At 40.0% G+C, this 19,847-nt stretch overlaps 2 protein-coding genes across 2 annotated transcripts in view; one reads left to right on the top strand and one right to left on the bottom strand.

Annotated features, from left to right (window-relative positions):
• Positions 1-1,882: 1,882 nt before the first annotated feature.
• On the bottom strand, positions 1,883-9,211 carry prdx6 (peroxiredoxin 6). The gene is given in 5 exon segments (NM_203771.1): positions 1,883-2,637; positions 4,366-4,512; positions 4,618-4,764; positions 6,291-6,447; positions 9,108-9,211. Coding segments are annotated over 5 exon segments (675 nt in total). The 5' UTR covers positions 9,200-9,211; the 3' UTR covers positions 1,883-2,505.
• The window catches only part of tada1 (transcriptional adaptor 1), a 46,131-nt gene continuing 35,278 nt past the window's right edge, over positions 8,995-19,847 (top strand). The window contains exon 1 of the mRNA NM_001005070.1: positions 8,995-9,090. The gene's annotated coding sequence lies outside the window, so the exon portion shown is untranslated. The remainder of the gene's footprint in view (positions 9,091-19,847) is intronic.

Below are 19,847 nucleotides of genomic sequence, written 5' to 3' on the forward strand. Positions count from 1 at the left end.
TCCAACATCTCATTCCAAAATCAAGTACTGTATATACTCGAGTATAAGCCTAGTTTTTCAGCACCCAAAATGTGCTGAAAAAAGTCACCCTCGGCTTATATTCGAGTCGGGTGCCATGGGTCCCTCTAGACTAGCACCCTCTCTCCTTTGTGTGCAACTTAGGCCACCCGCAACCAGACCTTCCAGTGCCTTGGCCTAGGCTCCCACTAGCAATACTTATTCCCCCTTACATCCCTCTGGGACTGGGTCTGCTGCCAGTTTGCCAATGTGCAATGAGCATGGGGTAGTACTCCTATTGTTTTTGTTGACCCTCTTCTCCGCTTACAGAGCTAGTTTACTGTTTTTCTTTGAAATAAATATTGAAAAACATATACCCCACTGATGCCTCAATTAATGTAATTTTATTGGTATTTATTGTGATTATTAAAACTTAAAAGTAGCTGCTGCATTTCCCCCCCTAGGCTTATACTCGAGTCAATACGTTTTTCCAGTTTTCTTAGGTAAAATTAGGTACCTCGGCTTATATTCGGATCGGCTTATACTCGAGTATATACGGTATTTAATTGTGCAATTTATTATCCCTTAGCTGTTGTGACTACCTCTGTTATGGAAAGGCTTTCTACTTAATGCAGAGTAGAGAGGAATTAGTAAGGCAGCTTTCCCCTGGCATCCACTAAATCCAATGGTGAAGCCTTTTACATGACTCTAGACTAGTGATCCCCAACCAGTGGCTCGCAAGCAACATGTTCCTCAACCTCCCCTTGGATGTTGCTCTCAGTGCCCCCAAACCAGGTAGTTATTTTTCAATCCCTGACTTGGGGGCAAGTTTTGGTTGAATAAAAACAAGATTTACTACCAAATAAAGCCCCCTGTATGCTGATAGGGTGCATAGAGGCTACCTAATAGTCAATCTTAGCCCTTATTTGGCATTTCCATGAACTTTTATGATGTTTTGTTGGTCTCCTAATTTCTTTACATTTGACTGTGGCTCACAAGTAAAAAAAGGTTTGGGACCCCTGCTCTAGTCTATGTTTGGCATTGAGCATGTGCAGATGTCTGTGGCTGCTGCTTTCCCAAACAATCAAAAAAAAAAAAAAAATAATTCTTGTGCTGATGTTGCTTTCAAAGACAGTTTGGATCTTGACTGCAAGTATCAACAAAGGGCATTCAATATTTATTTTATTTAAAGTTTGTTCAGATGCTGTTAGTAGCAATATAGTGTCTAAACTTTTGCTTATAAAACATTCCCTTAACCACTTATCACCAATATGTGAAAAGTATTGGGAGAAAAAAAAGTAATTAACCAGAGCATATTTAAAGCGAACCTGTCACCCAGGCATAAAAAACTGTATAATAAAAGCCCATTTCAAATTAAAAAAGGAAACTCAAGCTCATTTTTTTTTATTAACACATCCAAACCCATTATAAAAGCATTTAAAAATCCCAGATGTCAATCATATATTGCCTGCCCCGCCTCTATGCCTTCGGCATAGAGGTGGGGCAGAGAGTTACTTTCAATTCAGAACTTCTTAGATGTTGCTGCTCTCCTCACATTCCCCCTCCCTCCTCACCATCTAATTTTGTGCATGAATATGGGTATCAAGTCCCCCCATACTGGCGCAGAAACAAGATTTTAATTGAATGCAAAGTTTGCCTTGATAACACTGTCCACAAAATGGCCCCTGCCTGCTTGTTGCAATTGTGAATTCCAAGGCTGAAGAAACTAATATTAAAATAATTTATATAGTGTAAATGAAGTTTATTTTGCTTGACAAACACAATAGAAAACAATCTGGAATTATTTCTTAAGGTGCCAGGTCCCCTTTAAAGAAAAAAAGGTCATTCAAACAAACTAGTGTCCTAATTGAAAGCAAGAAAAAGCTTTATAATTCAAATACAAGATTTATTTCATAGGGAAAAAAAGGATTACAAGAGGAATGCAAGAATGTTGTCACACATATGCATAGGTATTAATAAAATCTTTGGCAAAGTAATAATGTGCCTGCTGGCTTTCTCGAAAGGCACTAGAGGAAAATACCTGAACAGGAGTTGAAAGAATATTGGAAATTGGAATTTATTTAAAATCATTCATAAGCCATCAAACCCAAATTTATTAAACCTTATGTCAGATTACAGAATGGAATCTGACATAAGCAGAATGTAATCTGATGCAGCAATTCCCATACTATCAAAGTTAAAGGTATTCTCTGGCACTTGTCACCAACAGGACCATTACATTTCGCACAGGCAATTGATCTCTGCATGTGCCATTGTCCTAGAAGTCAACAGACTCTTTCAAGACAGTACTCTGCGTGCAAATGTTTTAGACCCTCTCCAGATGGATTCCAGAGTTGTTTATGTTTACCAAAAAAAAAAATCACAGGATATACATCTGTTTTGTGGACTTTTACTAAGTATTCTACCTTCAGAAGATCAATCATGCATATGAATGAATCACTACTGTTGGTGATAAAGTAAATCATTCAAAAAATATTTTATTTCTGCTTATTGTGGGTGTGCAGTGTATCGCAGGTAATTCTTGCGAGAAGGGAGCGCTTTGTTAAAAACGCCAGATGGATATAGTTTACTGGCTTCTTCTTCAGGAACATTTGGGGGAACCATGACTCGATCACCAGGCTGCATAGGAGAAATAACAATTAAAAAATTTTTTCAACTTTGTTCAGGTAACATACAAAAAAAGCACTTGCAAAAGGTTGCAGATCATTTGTTTTACATATTCTTTTTAAACGACACTGCTGCAATCTGTTTTTACAACTTACTATCTAACTTAATGGATTGCACTCAGCATTTAAATACATGTACGTGAGTTTTCAGCACCAATTACACAGTTTTATGATTGGGGTCTTGGAACTGCAATTTTAATTTGTTGGTAGCATAACTTTTAAAGCTGGGCATCCATCTATCAAAAATATTGCCCAATGTTTTATAATATAATGTGCCCAATGTGTTATAATAAATTAAAGAATTACAGCAGTGTACTATTTTTACCAGAATCATACAATATTGTAAAAGGATCTCTTTAAAGCATTTATAAAGATCCTGAAATAGCAACCCTATTATTAGATGTGACAGGTCTCTTAAAAGGGGAAAAAAAACTGGAGGGGAAGAAAACCCAAAACGCTTACAGTTCACCCGCAATAAATCTTCACTACCGCAGGCGACTGCCATCCCACTGGCAAGCATGTAAAATCGCTGGTGGGATGGCATACGCGTCGTTTTGGTTTCCCGGAGTCAAATTGTTAAAAAGTTATCTAACGGGGGCAGGAACTGCAACTGAATAAACAGGAAAAGTGACCCATTGTTCATCTATCACTTTAGAGGGTACATATTGGCAACCCCCAGTGACAGACACAGTTTCCATTTATAATGCTATAAGAGTGCTAATTGTAGTCAAACTCAGTAAAAGATACCAACATCCTGACTAACAAAATCGGACATTAATTAGTCGCCCGCAATAAATCTTCACTACCGCAGGCGACTGCCATCCCACTGGCAAGCATGTAAAATCGCTGGTGGGATGGCATACGCATCGCTTTGGTTTCCCAAAGTTGCCTCGCAAGGAAACTTCGGCGACCTTAGGAAACCAATCGAGAAATTGTGCTTGTGACTGCTGGGTCTCCCTTTGCTACGGGTCTGGGGCGCTGCACCCGGACCATTGGATCAGTGGGGGTGAGTGTCCATGAAAAACTGGATTTATGTGGTTTTTATTTTTTTTTTATAAAGAAACAGTTGTGAAAGATTTTTTCCCTGAGTGAAGGGTCCGGGGCAAGGCAACTGGACCAAATTTGTGAAGGGGTGAGCGAATACTAATTGAGACTGTTTTAAACTTTGAATTTTAAATTTAGTTTGATGTGCTGGGAGGCTTAGAGCAAGTTTGGAACAATTGTATTTAGCTGAGGCAAAGCAGTTAATACAGGGTTACGAGACAGCTAACTAGAGCTCTGTTTTCCTCAGTGTCTGCAGCAGAGTGTCTGCTCATGTTTCACTTTCTTATCTGTGTGTGACTTGCTCTTAACGTACTAATGACAATCCAGTAAACAAACTTCTGTGCTTTTTTCAAGTCTGGTATAAAAGACAGCCCCCTGCTTCTTCACATCAGAAGTTATGATCAGAGCTCATTTCAGGGGAATAGCATAAGATGTAAATTACAAAGGCTGCTAATTAAAAAATGGTAGATAATTTTTAATGGGTTTCACTTGGTCTAAATAACATACACAAGGATTATGATTTTTACAATGTGTGGAATCTAGTAAATCTGGCTGAAGGGTGCCTGCTAACATTCTTCACACTCCACTTACAGCAGACCAAAACCCCAATGAATAAGAAAATTTGCATGTAATTTACCTTCCAATCCACTGGAGTCGCAACATTATGGACTGCAGTCAGTTGAAGGGAATCCACGACTCTTAGGATTTCATCAAAATTCCTTCCGGTGGTGGCTGGATACAAAATAGAAAGCTTCATTTTCTTATCAGGGCCAATGATGAAAACCTAAGGAAAAAAACCCAGATTGTTTCTGTTCTCTACAGAAGTCATTTTAAATTAAAAAAAAAAAAAAACTTTTACTCCCATGTACAACAGAGCTCAGATACTTACACATCTTGCAGTCACTGGCATCCCCTGCATGTCCTTCTCATCAGGATCAAGCATACCAAGTTTTACAGCCAGATCCCGTTTGGGATCAGCAATAATAGGAAAGGGTAGTGTCTCTGTGGGCTCATCACAGTTATAAGAGTTGATGTCCTAGAAGAAAGCAACAATAATGTAATGTAGAAAAGATGGGGGGGAAAAATTCACTAATTTTATGCTGAAAATTCTCTAAAAAATTATCACTGCAGTTTGTTGTAGTTTTCTGACAATATTTTTGTAAAACAGAGGAACAGAATTTGAAAAATGATTTAGTTCTAATTATGCAGGGTATGCCTTTCAAATTTTTATTAAACACATACATTTTATAGAATGACTTATTGCCTGATACATGATGCAATCACTAGTAGTTTAGTGACAAAATGTTAAATAGTTATCTAACAGGGGGGCAGGAACTGCAACTGAATAAACAGGAAAAGTGACCCATTGTTCATCTGTCTATCACTTTAGAGGGTACATATTGGCAATGCCCAGTGAATGGGGCTCTTCTTAACAGACACAGTTTCCATTTATAATGCAATAAGAGTGCTAATTGTAGTCAAACTCAGTAAAAGATACCAACATCCTGACTAACAAAATCGGACATTAATTATTTATTGTTCCTCTTACAAATGTACAAAAGATTTCTCACATGTTACTGCTCACTTTACTTAAAGGACATGAAAAGCCTACATTTGCTTGCAATGTATATCAGTTGGGCAGGTCTCCTCCACCTAAATGGCATCATTAGTACTGCATATATCCCCTCTGCTTGCCAGCACCATCACATTTTCCTAAAGCAAATAGCAGCTTTCACCCGGTGGCCATTTTTCCTCCGATACATAATTTAGATACATTTAAATCTGCAAACAGCATACACACACACACACACCCTTATTCAGCATACATTTCATCAAGAATACAGGCTCACACAGGCACAACTGTCTTTGATAAAAGTTCTGCTTTGTTTGACATGAGGTAAGGAGAGACAGTTAGAAGAAAAAAATTGAAGCAGACAGCTAGAGCTGAGTTTCTATGGGAATCAGCAATGCCATCTCTTCACTGGCTGCTAGACTGGGGGGCGTGTTTAGTAATCTGAGCTTAGAACAACTGAGCATGCCCACAAGTCAAAGCAAATTCCTGAGGGAGGGGCCAAGTGGGTTACAGGAGGAGAAGGAAATCTAAGTGATTAAGGGGATGCTGCAGCCTTACTATAAACATCTGGACAACCAGAGTGGCAGGTATTGAAAGATTTTAAAGAGGCTGTTCACTGATTAAATTTGTGTATGTGGGGTTTCCATGTCCTTTAAGAAACAACAATACATTTACAAAGGCCATCAAACACCAAACCAATCTGAATTTGAACACTGAATTATGTTCTTGTTTACTACAGCTGAACTGTAAAGTAAAACTTATTAGATCATCAAAATACCAGCTTCTTGCAGTGCTTTGTTTTATATGGCAGAAAACATCACATGAACACAAGAGTCCGAGTTCTATTTACAACAATTTAAAAAACAATTGCGGACTTTGTAAAGCTCCATCATTTTAGACAAGCAGCATCACCAACTAAACTTCTTGCTAGTGGAGGAGAGATCTTGGCAGACAAGAATGAACACTGTAGGTTAAACCACACTAAATACCTTACTCCAGCCGAGATGATCCTCTACAGAGTCTATTGACAGGGCAATCATGCGAACATTGCGTTTTTTGAACTCCGGAGCAAGCTTTACACAACGTCCTAGCTCGGTGGTGCAGACAGGGGTATAATCCCGTGGGTGTGAGAAAAGAACACCCCATCTGCAATAATAAACAGTATAGTATTTTATGTAGAGAATACATTCTTAAATAATCAATGGTGCCTCTAAAGCCAACCATACAAGCGTTATTAGCACACACACACATATATACACATACATACATACATACACACACACACACACACACACACACACAGCTCAAAAAAATAAAGGGAACACTTAAAGTTCAGTGAAATCAAACTGTCCACTTAGGTAGCAACACTGATTGACAATCAATTTCACATGCTGTTGTGCAAATGGAATAGACAACAGGGGAAATTGTAGGCAATTAGCAAGAGTGGCTGGAGTGTGTCAGCAGTTCCTGCAAGATGAAGGCATTGATGCTATGGACTGGCCCGCCCGTTCCCCAGACCTGAATCCAATTGAGCAAACCTGGGACATGTCTCGCTCCATCCACCAATGTCACGTTGCACCACAGACTGTCCAGGAGTTGGTGGATGCTTTAGTCCAGATTTGGGAGGAGATCCCTTAGGAGACCATCCGCCACCTCATCAGGAGCATCCCCAGGCGTTATAGGGAGGTCACACGGGCACATGGAGGCCACACACACACTACTGAGCCTCATTTTGACTTCTTTTAAGGACATCACATCAAAGTTGGATCAGCCTGTAGTGTTTTTTTCCACTTTAATTATTAGTGTGACCCCAAATCCAGACCTCCATGGGTTGATAAATTTGATTTCCATTGATAATTTTTGTGTGATTTTGTTGTCAGCACATTCAACTATGTAAAGAACAAAGCACTTAAGAATATTTCATTTATTCAGATCTAGGATGTCTTATTTTTGTGTTCCTTTTATTTTTTTAAACAGTGTATATATATATATATATATATACACACACGCCAACATACAATAGATGTGTGCATACACTAAACAAACAGAAATGCATGCAAATACAAGAGATAAAGAGGGCCTTGCTTACAATTTAAAAGATCAACAATATTGTAGGAAGATTATTGGTAAGTGTATATTGGCAGTTTCATGATTTTGTGCACTTACTACAATTAGTGTAGCTATTACAAAATAGTGGCAATAGAGTAATAGAAGATTTACAAAGCTAATCTTGCATACTATATAAACACAAATCAGACAAGGCCATGAGTCTGGAATGCAGTCTCTCTGCCAAACAGTCAGCGCACATTAGAGAAGCATGGTTTGAACATTAGATATTTGAAAAACGAGTTGTTCCAGCTCTGACCATACAGTTTGGAGGGCTGCAAATGCCTTTATAAGCTAAAGCTGCATGTAATCACTGTTTAAAGGTCACCTTCAGGTGTCAATCCCCCCTATTTTCAGGAGTCATTGACAGCATCCAAAGTATATGCACATGAGGTAGTAGCGGTGGAATGACACCATTTCGGGGGTAACAGGACACATTTCTGCATAATTCCCCAAGCTTTTCGCCCCCTTAAGGTTGACAGCTCTGCTTCATATATGAGAGCTGTCAACACCCCCTATTTCGAAGGCTCTCCCCCATTTCCCCATCCCCCAGCAGTATTGTCCTGATTTTGCGTAAGTCTCATTAAGTCCTGCGGTGAATTTCGTGTGTGCATGTGCAATAAGCGTTTGGTCACGTAATTTGATGCATTTGCCCACGTGCGGGGAGAATTTTTCAGCTTCAGCAGCAATTTTGTGCATGTGCGTCATGTCCTTTCTGGGTATGAGGGAATTTTTTTACCCTGCAGTTTTCCCTACAAGCGTAGCTGTCAGGTTGACAGCTCTTAAAGGAGAAGGAAAGGTAAAAACTAAGTAAGCTTCATTAGCAAGGGCTATGTAAATACAGCCATAAACACTTACAGTAATGCTGCACAGAGTCCTCTATCAAAAGAAATACAGGATTTCTTGTCTCTTTTTTATAAACATGATGTTCCAGTATCTGACTTCCTCTCTCAGCAACACCCTTAATTCTAGAGGCCAGAGTCTGCACAGTTCCCTCCTCCCTCCCTTAGGAATGTGTGATCTCAGCTATAACAGCTAGCGCTGCAGGCAGGAAGCAACCTAAAATGGCAGCTGCTATCTTAAGTAAACAGAGAAAGCTCCTAAACCTGTTTACTCAGGTATAGTAATGCTTTCTGCAGAATATATTGTTCTAGGTGGCACTATTGGCAGTAACATGCCAAAATGCCTTTCCTTCTCCTTTAAATATATATTGTATAATATATGGGCCGATTTTCAATTTTAAAGTAAATCAACAACACATTTAGGGCCCAAAAGCATTACTTTTTTACCTGCTCTACCAAGATATATTGAAATTGCCTGCCCCGCTCCCAGCTGCAGGGTCTGCTTCCTCAGTAATCGCACCCCGCTATTAGATTGAAGCGGTAATCAGCCAATTGCCGATCGCCCCATCATAACCCCGCCTCTGCCGTCACCCACCCCACCCCCTGCCCGGCGTTACAGACGACGGATGCTGTAACTCTACTCCATAAGCTGGGCCTGTCTGAAGCCCTAGATTCGGAGGCGGGAAGGTTTACGGTTATACAGCCCCAAACAACCGATATTACGCCAAAGAACTAAACGCAAGCTGGAGGCGTTACGGTACACGGTCCTTTTCTCATGACTGCCTGTCAGCGAGTGAGACTATAAGACGCAGGCGCCGTACAGTTCCTAGTACATCCAACGGTAAGTAAAACACTTACGAGCCCCCCAGGAATTCATGAAACTTGATTCTGCCAATAGTTGTGTCCGCCTCAAAGTCAGGAAAGATTTCTCCTAGCAGCAGACCAGGCATGGCTGCAGCCGCACTACGCACACTGAGACACCGAGGCGCGAACTGGTTTTCAATACAGGGGCGGAAAAAGGGGGCGGGGCTTTAGGAAATGAGTTGCCAGCCTGCCTGACTGCATAGTAACGTTGTGGCGCAATAAGGGATATGTCAAAATTGCAACGTTTGCCTCCATTTCCAGGATACATGCCAATTGCACGTCCTGCATGGCTAATTACTATTACATGGTTATCGGAAAGCTTGAAATTTGTCTAACCTTGACTGTTCTGTCATACAGTGTACACACATTTAATATGTGATTCGGGCTGTCTGTACAGCCCCTTCCTCACACATTTTAAACCGGACACTTAAGACTTTGTCAGGAGAAAGGTAGACATTTACCTGCACCAATCTGGCTTAATCAAATGAAAAACCCCAATGCATGTTTTTTGGGAATAAAATGAATTTGGGTGCTTTGTCGCCTGTGGAATGTGATCTCCTGTGAGTGACAAACTGCCTGAAAATAAAGAAGAATAGGTATTATCCAGCGGATATGTGGATTTCTATAATTAAGAGCTGAAGAGTCCCCTTTTCCAGACAAGGAATTATGTGTTGTTGATTTAAAGCAGGGATCCCCAACCTTTTATAGCCATGATCCACATTCAAATGGAAAACGTGTTGGGGAGCAACACAGGCATGGAAAAACTTCATGGGGGTGCCAATAGGAGTTATAACTGGCCGTTTGGTAGCCCCTATGTGGACAGGTAGCATATGGCAAGCTCTGTTTGGCTTTACACTGGGTTTTATGCAATCAACACTTGCCTCCAAGCCAGGAATTCAAAAATAAGCACCATCCAACTGGGAGCAACATGTTGGTCACGAGACACTGGTTGGGGATCACTGCTTTAAAGAGTCCAGTTTTAAAGAGTCTGAGGTGGCGACATGCAGTTCAGGTGATGCAGGACCAATAGAGAAAATGGGGTCTATTAACTTAGGCATTCCTATGTGGTAGAATACATTAAAAGCCCTTAAAGACATTCAACAGTTATTTAGACTAGAGCAGTGTTGCCCAACTTACTACTTGTAGTGGGACAGTGATTCCTTATACAGCGTGTTCGAGGGCCATATTAAATAAAAATAATGATGTCCTATAGTGAAGTCTATGGAGAGTTTGAGCAGACTATGGGCCATAAAAATATTTTGGTGGGCCCATGAGCTTCCAGTTGGACAGCCCTGATTTAAGGATGTAATTGGAGCAAACTGACAAATGCACAAGGTAGGTTCTTAAAAGACTGCCTTCCAGGGCAAAACCATTGCACCCCAAATCCCATCCCTCCAGATGATAATGTTTCTGATTGTTAGTGGGGGTAAATCTGTTGTGTACAAACTCTACAGGTATATGTACCTAAGATGTGTTCCCAATATTGCACAACTCGTCTGATACCAAGAGTCAGGATTAAAGGGCATGGTAATAAACAAAGAAGCAAAGGGGAGAGAATGTGAAATGACAACTGCTGCTTGAGAGCAAAAAGAAGTTTGAGGAGGGGCTGAGAGCCAAGTGGACTTAATTTTAAAATATACTTATCCTTTAATCTAGTTGCCCTAAGATACATACAAAAAAATGCTGCAAATTGTGGAGATCAATATTTCTGTTCTGTGAACTAACAAGCATAATATTCTGCATTGTTACAAAAACTCCACAGAATTCTTTCTGGAATCAATAGGAAAAATGTGCACAGCAGCAATACTCTTTTCTTCTGTAAATAGGCTACTATCAAATTTAATCTGGCTAATGACCTGAAAATTGTACAGAGGAAGTTATAAAACTATGTCATATTTAAATTCATGTCCCATACCTTATGCATCTAAAGAAAGCCGCAGACTTGGCTGGTGTATCTACCTATCTCTGCACTCAGTAGCTGTGGTAATGTCTTAAGTATTTGTTGCTCTAATTCCAGTAACGCCTACATTGCAGAACCAATTGAATTCTGATTACAAAAACATAATTTACACAATCATGCATGCTTAGATTTAAGGTGATGGCACACGGTAAGATTTGCCCACCATTAAATCTGTGCTACTGCGGGTAGGGGATGACAATTTTGGGAGACATGATGCCCGTGGTAGTGCATATTTAACTGTGGGTGACAAATCTTGGCATGTGCCATCACTCTAAGGGCTGTGACAGACGGGGAGATTAGTCTCCTCGTAACAAATCTACCCGAAATGCCATCCCACCGGCTAGAATGTAAATAGCCAGTGGGATGCCAAACGCGTCTTGAGAGGAAATTTCGGCGATTTCGGCGCCACATATGCCATCCCACTGGCGATTTACATTCTAGCCGGTGGGATGGCATTTCGGGGACATTAGTCGTCTGCAACAAGGGAGATTTGTTGCGCAGTGACTAATCTCCCCGTCTGTCGCAGCCCTTAATCGAGGAAAGGATATTCACTGGGGTGGAGGCCAAAATATTAGGCATCCTCCAGTACTTGAAACTACTTACCTGAGGCTCTGGGGTGGTGCTTCTGTTAGGTGAAAACTGCACCTGCCTGGGGTACTACACTAGAGGGCAGATTTATCAAAATGTGAGATTAGGGCTCACCACAGAAAAATCCACCCACTTTCTATTCATTCCTGTGGGATTTTTTTAGAGGTATATTTATCAAGTGGGTAAAAAGGGTTCAACTTTTGATAAATATACTTCTAAAAATCCTATAGGAATGAAAAGAAAGTTGGTGGATTTTTCTGTGGTGAGCCCTAATCTCACATTTTGATAAATCTGCATCCAGAAGTGCCATGTTGCCATCTGCTTATTTCTGGGTCTTCTCTAAGGTCTCGTCCAGGTGTGCATATGCAGTAGACTTCCTGTCTCCTCAACAGTATATTGAAACCTGCACAATAAATACTACCAAGAGACCAAATCAGCAGCTTATATCAGCCTGTGTATGGTCACCTTAAGGGGGACGGACTGGTAGCTAACTTGCATAACACAGATGAAACATTATTCTTACTGTTCCCTCTCATATTTAAAATAAAACATAAAATATTATAAAATTAACTGAACAATTCATCATTGTATCTGGGAGCATCCTGGAGGGCAGCTGTACTTTAAATACACACTTGGAAACAGAATTGCCACCATATCCCCTTAGGGCCACCCTTGGTCTTTCCCCACCACGCAGGCAGCAGCAAGCAAATTCAATATGGCAACAAGAACAGCAACGAAAAAGATTTTGATATTGAGAAAGAGTATGGGAAATACACACACATACCAAACTACCAAACACAAATTAAAAAGCACGTAAAAAGGTTGTTAAAAAAAGGTTCCTGAATTTTAAGAAATTTCAAGAGAAATTTCAACAAATGTGAGAGGAAGAGAATACGTAAGAGGAAGTACGCCATGCACATATAAGACCACACACAATTGAGTCACTTGCTTTGCTTGTATTACTCTGCACTGCACACACTGTACAATACTAGCCTTCAGTCACAAGACCACATTGCATATATATTTAAAAAGTGATTTGTTTTGTTTTAACAGGTCCCATACCTGTAGTTACAAGTATATGACAAAATTTACAAGCTAACATACCACATCAAAGTAAACTCCATATGGTGGTCCTAAATATTAACCTCTGTCCATAATTTTAATAGGCTGGTTCCTCCCTGCATGTTTTGGTTGCTTGGAAAAAGTATGCCCTGACCCTAGGCATTGGTTTTGCAAGCTTGTCCTCTCCCCGCTGTAGCTTTACTAGGGATAGATCTTAAAGATCAACACCCAATCTGTATTCAAATAAAAGTTTTGAAATTCTTCCTGCCAAATCTCTGGTAAAGTATTCATTACAAGATAAATAACCTTGGAGTGCTTTTGCAACCCCCTTTAAGTAAAGTAGAATGGAATGCGACTAATCTGGTTAGTTTTATTCCAAACATACAAAAAAGAAGAATTGACAATTGCACATTTGCTGGTCCCATTATTTAGTATTTGTAGAAGTGCTTTAATCGGGAGGAACTTTTCCCAAGAAATGCACCCATGTAAAGAGGTGCCAGACTATGAAAATTATGGCCAGAGGTTAATAGTTAGGACCGCCATATGGTGTGATTACCTTGAAACTGTTATGTTTATTTGGCAATTTTGTGATCATAGTCTTGTAACTAAAACCATTTTTGAAAATGTATGCCCTTGTTTAAGTACTAAATTACTAATAAAACCGGACCAGGGAATGTGCATTAATCTTCTCTTTTGTATGTGTGCAATACTCTCACATGACTGAAGTTTAGTACTGTACAGTTTGCAAAAGAATGCAGAGCAATGCAAGCAAGTGAATCAAGCAATGTGTTCTGGTTTACATAAATTACATATTTTCTCTTACGTATCTTTTCCTATCATGTTTGTCAACTTCCTCGTGAGGCAACTTCAGAAAACAAAGCAACATGTTTTCCAACCGGCAATTAACATTTTTTGCAAGTGGGAAACCATTTTCAGAAGATTAGTCACCTGCGAACTGTGTGCGAAAAATCTGTGTGCCTTCACCCTTAAAGTCATACTGGCACGAAAAAACTACTTTTCAAAATATGAATATACATAAAAAGCTGCCTATAGGTTGTGTTGACAGTTTTTTTGCTGACATGTTTGCTTTTGTAAGTAATTGTTACTTGAAGTTCATTAACCTGACTGTCCCTTCTCAGCCTATCAGTCATAGCTTCCAATGCAAACGGACAAATATGGCTGCCCCCTCTTTGAGGAACATGGGGTAATGTAAAAGCATCAGGCAAATACTTTTAGGGCAAAATTATAAAGTTCTTGCAAAGACAATGTTATGACAGATGTAAAAAGATAATTTATTTTTAATTTTTTGGTGTCAGTATCTCTTTAATGTAACTACAAAGCAACCACCTAAGTCTGCTACAGTTGGATATCTTGTGTCTCCTTACCAAAGCATTGATCTCACAGACTGATCCTGCCCCACTGTAGTTTGTAAAGGGAATAGGTGGAAAGGTGTGGGGTTGGAACAATCACATGCAGTAGCAACTACATCTATAAATCTAACAATTTGAAAACTATTAAACATTTACTTAATTAAATTTTAAAGTTTGACTAGAATTTTTTTGTCTTTCATTAAAGGAGAATCTGTGTGGTCTGGGATTTGTTAAATACCCCCAGTGATTACAGTCGCTTACTTCCTATCTCTGCCTGGCTCTCCCTTTCTTTAAGAAATGCACCAGGCTGCGGTACTATCGCCATTTTGCTCCAGTGTCCTGGGTTGCATGCACTTGCCTAGGGCAATGCGGGGGTTGTCTAGGACACCTGAAGTATATGGTAGTACTGTGCTCAAAGGAAGAGTGCCCTGATGTAGTCCATTTTTGAAGAAGAAAAGTGTTAGCCCTATTGTATTTTCACCCCAAAAAAAAAAAGCATTCTATAGCGCTATTCTCTGCCAGTTTTATGAGACTACAACAAACTTACATGGAATAAGATACCTCTTATACCCTGTTCATGTTTAGAATTGAATCATTTACAGCTTGGTTTCTGGTTTATTATATCTGTAAATATGCAGTGTTTAAGTTGTCCATAGTTAATGTTCAATCTACAGCTATCACAAGCAATACAGTTTGAAACTTGGCACTACAAAAAAAGACAAAGGTCTTGTAATGTCTTGTACCCACAGGAATATGAAATCTTAGTTCCCACTAATAGATATTAATTGTTTTCCTGTAGTTTATTGTGCTATCAGTGCACTTTAACCTCTGCACAAACAAGGAAAGTATCAAATAAGCAGCTTTAGATTGGCAAGGTTTCCTGTGGATTTATTAAAGGGGACCTGTCACCCTAAGAAATAACTCCAAATTATATTCTATATTGTTAGATGAGCAAAATAAACATTACTTACTCTATATAAATAATATAAATCTTGTTTCATTCCGTCGTGGAATTACTCAATCAAAGCAAGCAGGCAGGCACCATTTTGTGGACACTGTTATGAAGGCAAGCTGTGTATCATGCCAAAATCTTGTTTATGTGCCAGAATGGGGGACCTGATGCCCATGCCCATGCACTGGCTACACAATTAGATGATAAGGAGGGAGGGGAAAAGTGCAGTGACATCTAGGTAGTGCTGAACGGCAAGCTAAAGTTATTGTCTGCCCCGCCTCTATGCCTAAGGCATAGAGGCGGGGCAAGCAATATATGATTGACAGCTGGGATTTTTAAATGCCTTTATAATGGGTTTGGATGTGTTAATATAAAAATGAATTTGGGTTTCATGTTTAATTTGAAAAGGACTTTTATTATACAGCTTTTTATGTCTGGGTGACAGGTCCCCTTTAAAGCTTATGTAATGAAAGATTGAGCAGCAATCTGATCTTATACAGTGACTGGCTGCACATGCCCCTGAACTTTATTCTAAATGTACAAGCCTTCACTTAAGTATATTGCTAACTGTAAAATTTACTTTTAACCACAGTAGTCATTAAAACTGCACCTTGTATAACCATGAACCATGGTTCACTTAGTCACCTATCTCAACACAGATATACTGTATGGCCAAAATAAATATGCAAAGTGCAAAAAAAAAAGGGCCACTCTGAAAGAGGAAGCAGAAACCTTGCCTGGTTAGTGAGCAGTCGGGGAGTGACAAAGCAAATCCTGTGCAGGGCCTGGACTAGCAGCAAGGAACAGGGTGTAGCATTCCATTAGAGCCCTTGCGCCCCTTAGTGCTCTAGAACTTGCACTCTGGGAAATAAAAATTACCCTTTATTTTTATTCTGCAAAACATCTTTACTTAATGGAGATATTATTTTGTCATATTATCGTGTTTTTGTGCCTGTAGCCAAAGTAGAATCCAGCAGCTGAACAATTTGCTTTATATATTAGATTGGAAGTTCCAATAAGCAAATGTGAAGCCACCAAGTGCTTTTACTAAAAATCGGTCACAAAAATCTTGGTGAATTCAAATATACTTTATATTTATAAATTCATACTATACTACAATATAGAAAAATACATATGCAACAACTAAGGTGTTTGCGCTGTTTAGACCAATAGGCTACTGACAACATGTACAACGTGCACTCTGTGGCAGAACAGGTGCAGTTGCGCCAAATATTTTCAGTCAGCCTGGTGTCATTTCCGGTGTTTGCCGTGTGATTGATGTATGTGTGCCCTATTTCTTTTGTTGCAACTGAACTGCGGCAATTCACACAGGGTGCTGAGGAACCCTGGAGGTATCGCCTAGCCCGAATATTACTAAGCATTACCTAAAAGCACATTATTATGCTTTTAATTAGGGATGCACTGAATGAACTATTTCAGGATTCATCCGAATCCCAAATCCTTTGTGAAAGATCTGGCCAAATTCCAATCCGAATCCGGTCACCAAAGGTTTAAAGGAGAAGGAAAGGCTAGTAAAGAGTTAATCTCAAGCTGTAGGCATACCTTCAGTTGTCTCAATCATGCCTTTAAGTCTCCCCATATTTCAATAGTTCAGATCAGTGCTGTCCAACTGGCGGCCCGCGGGCTGGGCTGGGTAGAGAAGATTCCCATAATGCAACGTCCCTGCACAGACACTGCGACCAGGACTGTAGGTGGTGCATGCGCACAAGCAGGAGTGCTCACCCTAGCGGCTGGTTGCCGTGGCGACCCTTATAGAAAGTAGATGCAGCGGCAGCTGGGGCCATAACAAGAGGACGCAGCTGGCAGGCAGGTGGGGGGGGGGGAGAGGCAAGCGGGGAGAGTAGTGGAGCGGGGGAGAGGGTGGGGGTGGTGACAAGAGGACGCAACCGGCAAGCAGGTGCTGGAGGGGAGGTGAGGGGCGGGGCTGGTGACAAGAGGACGCAGCCGGCAGGCGGGTGCTGAGGGGTGGAGAGGCAAGCGGAACGGGGGGGGGGTGGGGGGGTGGTGGTGATGACAACGAGTTGAGCTGGACGAGTTGGTGTGTGAGCTGGGGCGGGGAGACACATAAGGATGCAGCTGCTGGGGGGGGGACACACAGAAGGATGCGGGGGGGTGCAGGGAGGATGTTGGGGATGCATGCGCAGTAGAGACAGTGAGGAAACGACAGCGGGGTCGTTTACTGAAACAAGTATGTAGAACGAAGAAGGTGTATCTCTGTAAATCTTTCATTAGGCAAGCCAGAAATATAGCGTTTTTACATAGCAATAGTAGTACTATTTAATAGTGTGCTTAATAGATTTTGACTTTCCTTGTCCTTTAAAGAGAACCATGTATGCAGCGATTAGTGAAAGATTTTGAACTTCAGTGTGACAAAAAGTCGTGTGATTTTAAGGATTCAGTTCAGCCAGGCACTTGGATTCAGCTGAATCCCGAACCAAATACTGGATTCTGTGGATCCCTACTTAAAATTATTATGTATTCTATAGCCAATGATGTTCCCCCTTCTGTAACTTATAAGGTTATTAGAAGTTGCTGATGTATTCTGTGACCTTTATAAGGGTTACAGAACTTGGTGACTTCTAGTAGTCTTTGAAATTGTATTAGTGGGTATCATTCTTCAAAATCTATAGCATGTCATGCTATTGGCTGTTAGCCTTGCTATTGCCTTTAAAATAAGAATCTTATGACCATTTGTGCTTATTGTATTTATAAAATATTTATTAAATATACCCCCTACCCTCCTACTAATTGCACAACATACACCAAACTATTTAAAATGTATTTGCACAATTAGGGAACCTCAACAAGTCCTCATCCTAACCAAGGGCTCAAAAATGTGTGGGATTGTGAAGGTTTGTTGGGGAGCTCTGATTGACAGACAGGCTGGTGACAAGGGAGCAGTGGTGAGGTTTGGAGCAGAGCAGTGACTGTTGGTAAAAGATAGAGGCAGCACAGAAGAATGCCAGTACACACAGAATAGTGTATGCATTTCTTTAGTATAAAAATGGCACATTCTAATGTCAGAAAGCACCGATTATTGTGCTGCATAGCCAACCTTTATACATTCTATATTATTATTAATAAGTAAGCATTAGAATATCATCCTAGTGCTGCTGATGTGTAAAAAATGTTTGTGGCAATTAAATCTGCAATAGTTTACAGATTATGATATATAAAATGCTCTTTGGTTTTATTGTATCTCTGCATGCAATCTAAAAGGCTATCCAATTATCTTAACCCCTTCAGCAAATTGGCGTAAAACAAGAGAGAATATGTAAAGTCATGTGCAAACAGTGTCCCATTCTCTTTTAAGATCTTTAATAAGGAGGGTGGTAACTACAATTGCATGGGGTCTGGGAGCTCTCCCTGTGTTTAGGATATAGTGGAAGAAGTAATGCAGATTTATGCATATCAATAAAGGAACATGAAAAAAAATTCAGTAAGTGGTCTGGTAATTCAGACAGGATGATCTACAAGGTTGATTCACCAGTGCTTAAAATCAGGCCTAGATAAAGCCATGGCATTACAAGGCAATGGAGCTCACACAGTCTGGCTTTATACTTACAAAGATTTTTGCTGTATTACAGCAAAAATTTAAAGTCAATAAAATGACAAATATTCACACCAGGCTAAAGTGTAGCGTAGGGGGCTCAGATACTTTAACAAATGGTTCAGTTGGACTTAATAAAGCAGAGTGCTTATATATTAACACATGTAGTTCTGTCAATGTTTCACTCCAAGTTTTAGGGCCTTTCTTGTTTATATCCTACCCCACCAAGAGACGAGAGTTTTTTTTTTTTTTTCCTAGTATATATTTGGGGCAGCATTTATGGAATGATAACTTCTCTTAGCACTTTCCATTGATGTTATTGTGAAGTAATCCTCACCAATACACTGGCATCATCAAACTACCTAGCATGCTGTAGTGCTAACACATCTCCCTGACAGAACACCCACCCAAATGCCTCCTGGGAATGGATGGGAACAAGCCTCCCTTTGCAAGCCAATTACGAAATTGATATAGTCATGTGAAAGAAAACTTGCTTTTCTACAAAAAATACTGCTCAATAACATCACAAATCTGGGTGGGCCTCCTCAGAAAATGATATGATTGTATTTTTATATATCGTATTGATATTAATATAAGATATTAAAGGGGTTAAAACCCTTAACTAAAAATAATAATAAAACAAATAAAAAATTCACCTTACTTGCCACTACTCATAAAGGGAATAAAATCCTTAAAAACATAATGGGAATAAAACCTTTATTTAAAAAAAAAAAAGTGATTTCAGCTTCCTTGCTGCTACAGTTAATATCTAATGATTTATGTAAATATTTACAATAGATTCAAAGTCCATGAGTTGCTGTACAATTTGTAACATTGGTTTGGCAGGGAGTAGCCAAGGCTATACCTACGAATACTGTTAACAGGGTTAATAGGATACAGAATATATGTCAGCAGTGTCAGGGAGCATGCCCATTATTTTCTTGGAAATTTTTTGTCTAATAAGCCATCAGACAGGCCTTTCCTAATTATGCAGTCAAAAAAACAACTGGTCTAACCCAAAAGCAAACCATTTAATAAACAGGGGACATGAAAAATAAATACAGCTTGTTACCCACAGCATCATTTCCAACATAATAGTGTTTGCATGGTGGCAATGGCTGCAAGTATGCTGTAATAACGGGCCCAGGCTGCAGTGGGTACCACAGAGCTACTGCCACTTTTGAGGTGGTGATAGCTGCCCTCTGTCAGTAGGAGCACTCTGCAATTTGTG

The sequence above is a fragment of the Xenopus tropicalis genome, chromosome 4 (assembly GCF_000004195.4).
Source record: "Xenopus tropicalis strain Nigerian chromosome 4, UCB_Xtro_10.0, whole genome shotgun sequence".
Taxonomy (NCBI): domain Eukaryota; kingdom Metazoa; phylum Chordata; class Amphibia; order Anura; family Pipidae; genus Xenopus; species Xenopus tropicalis.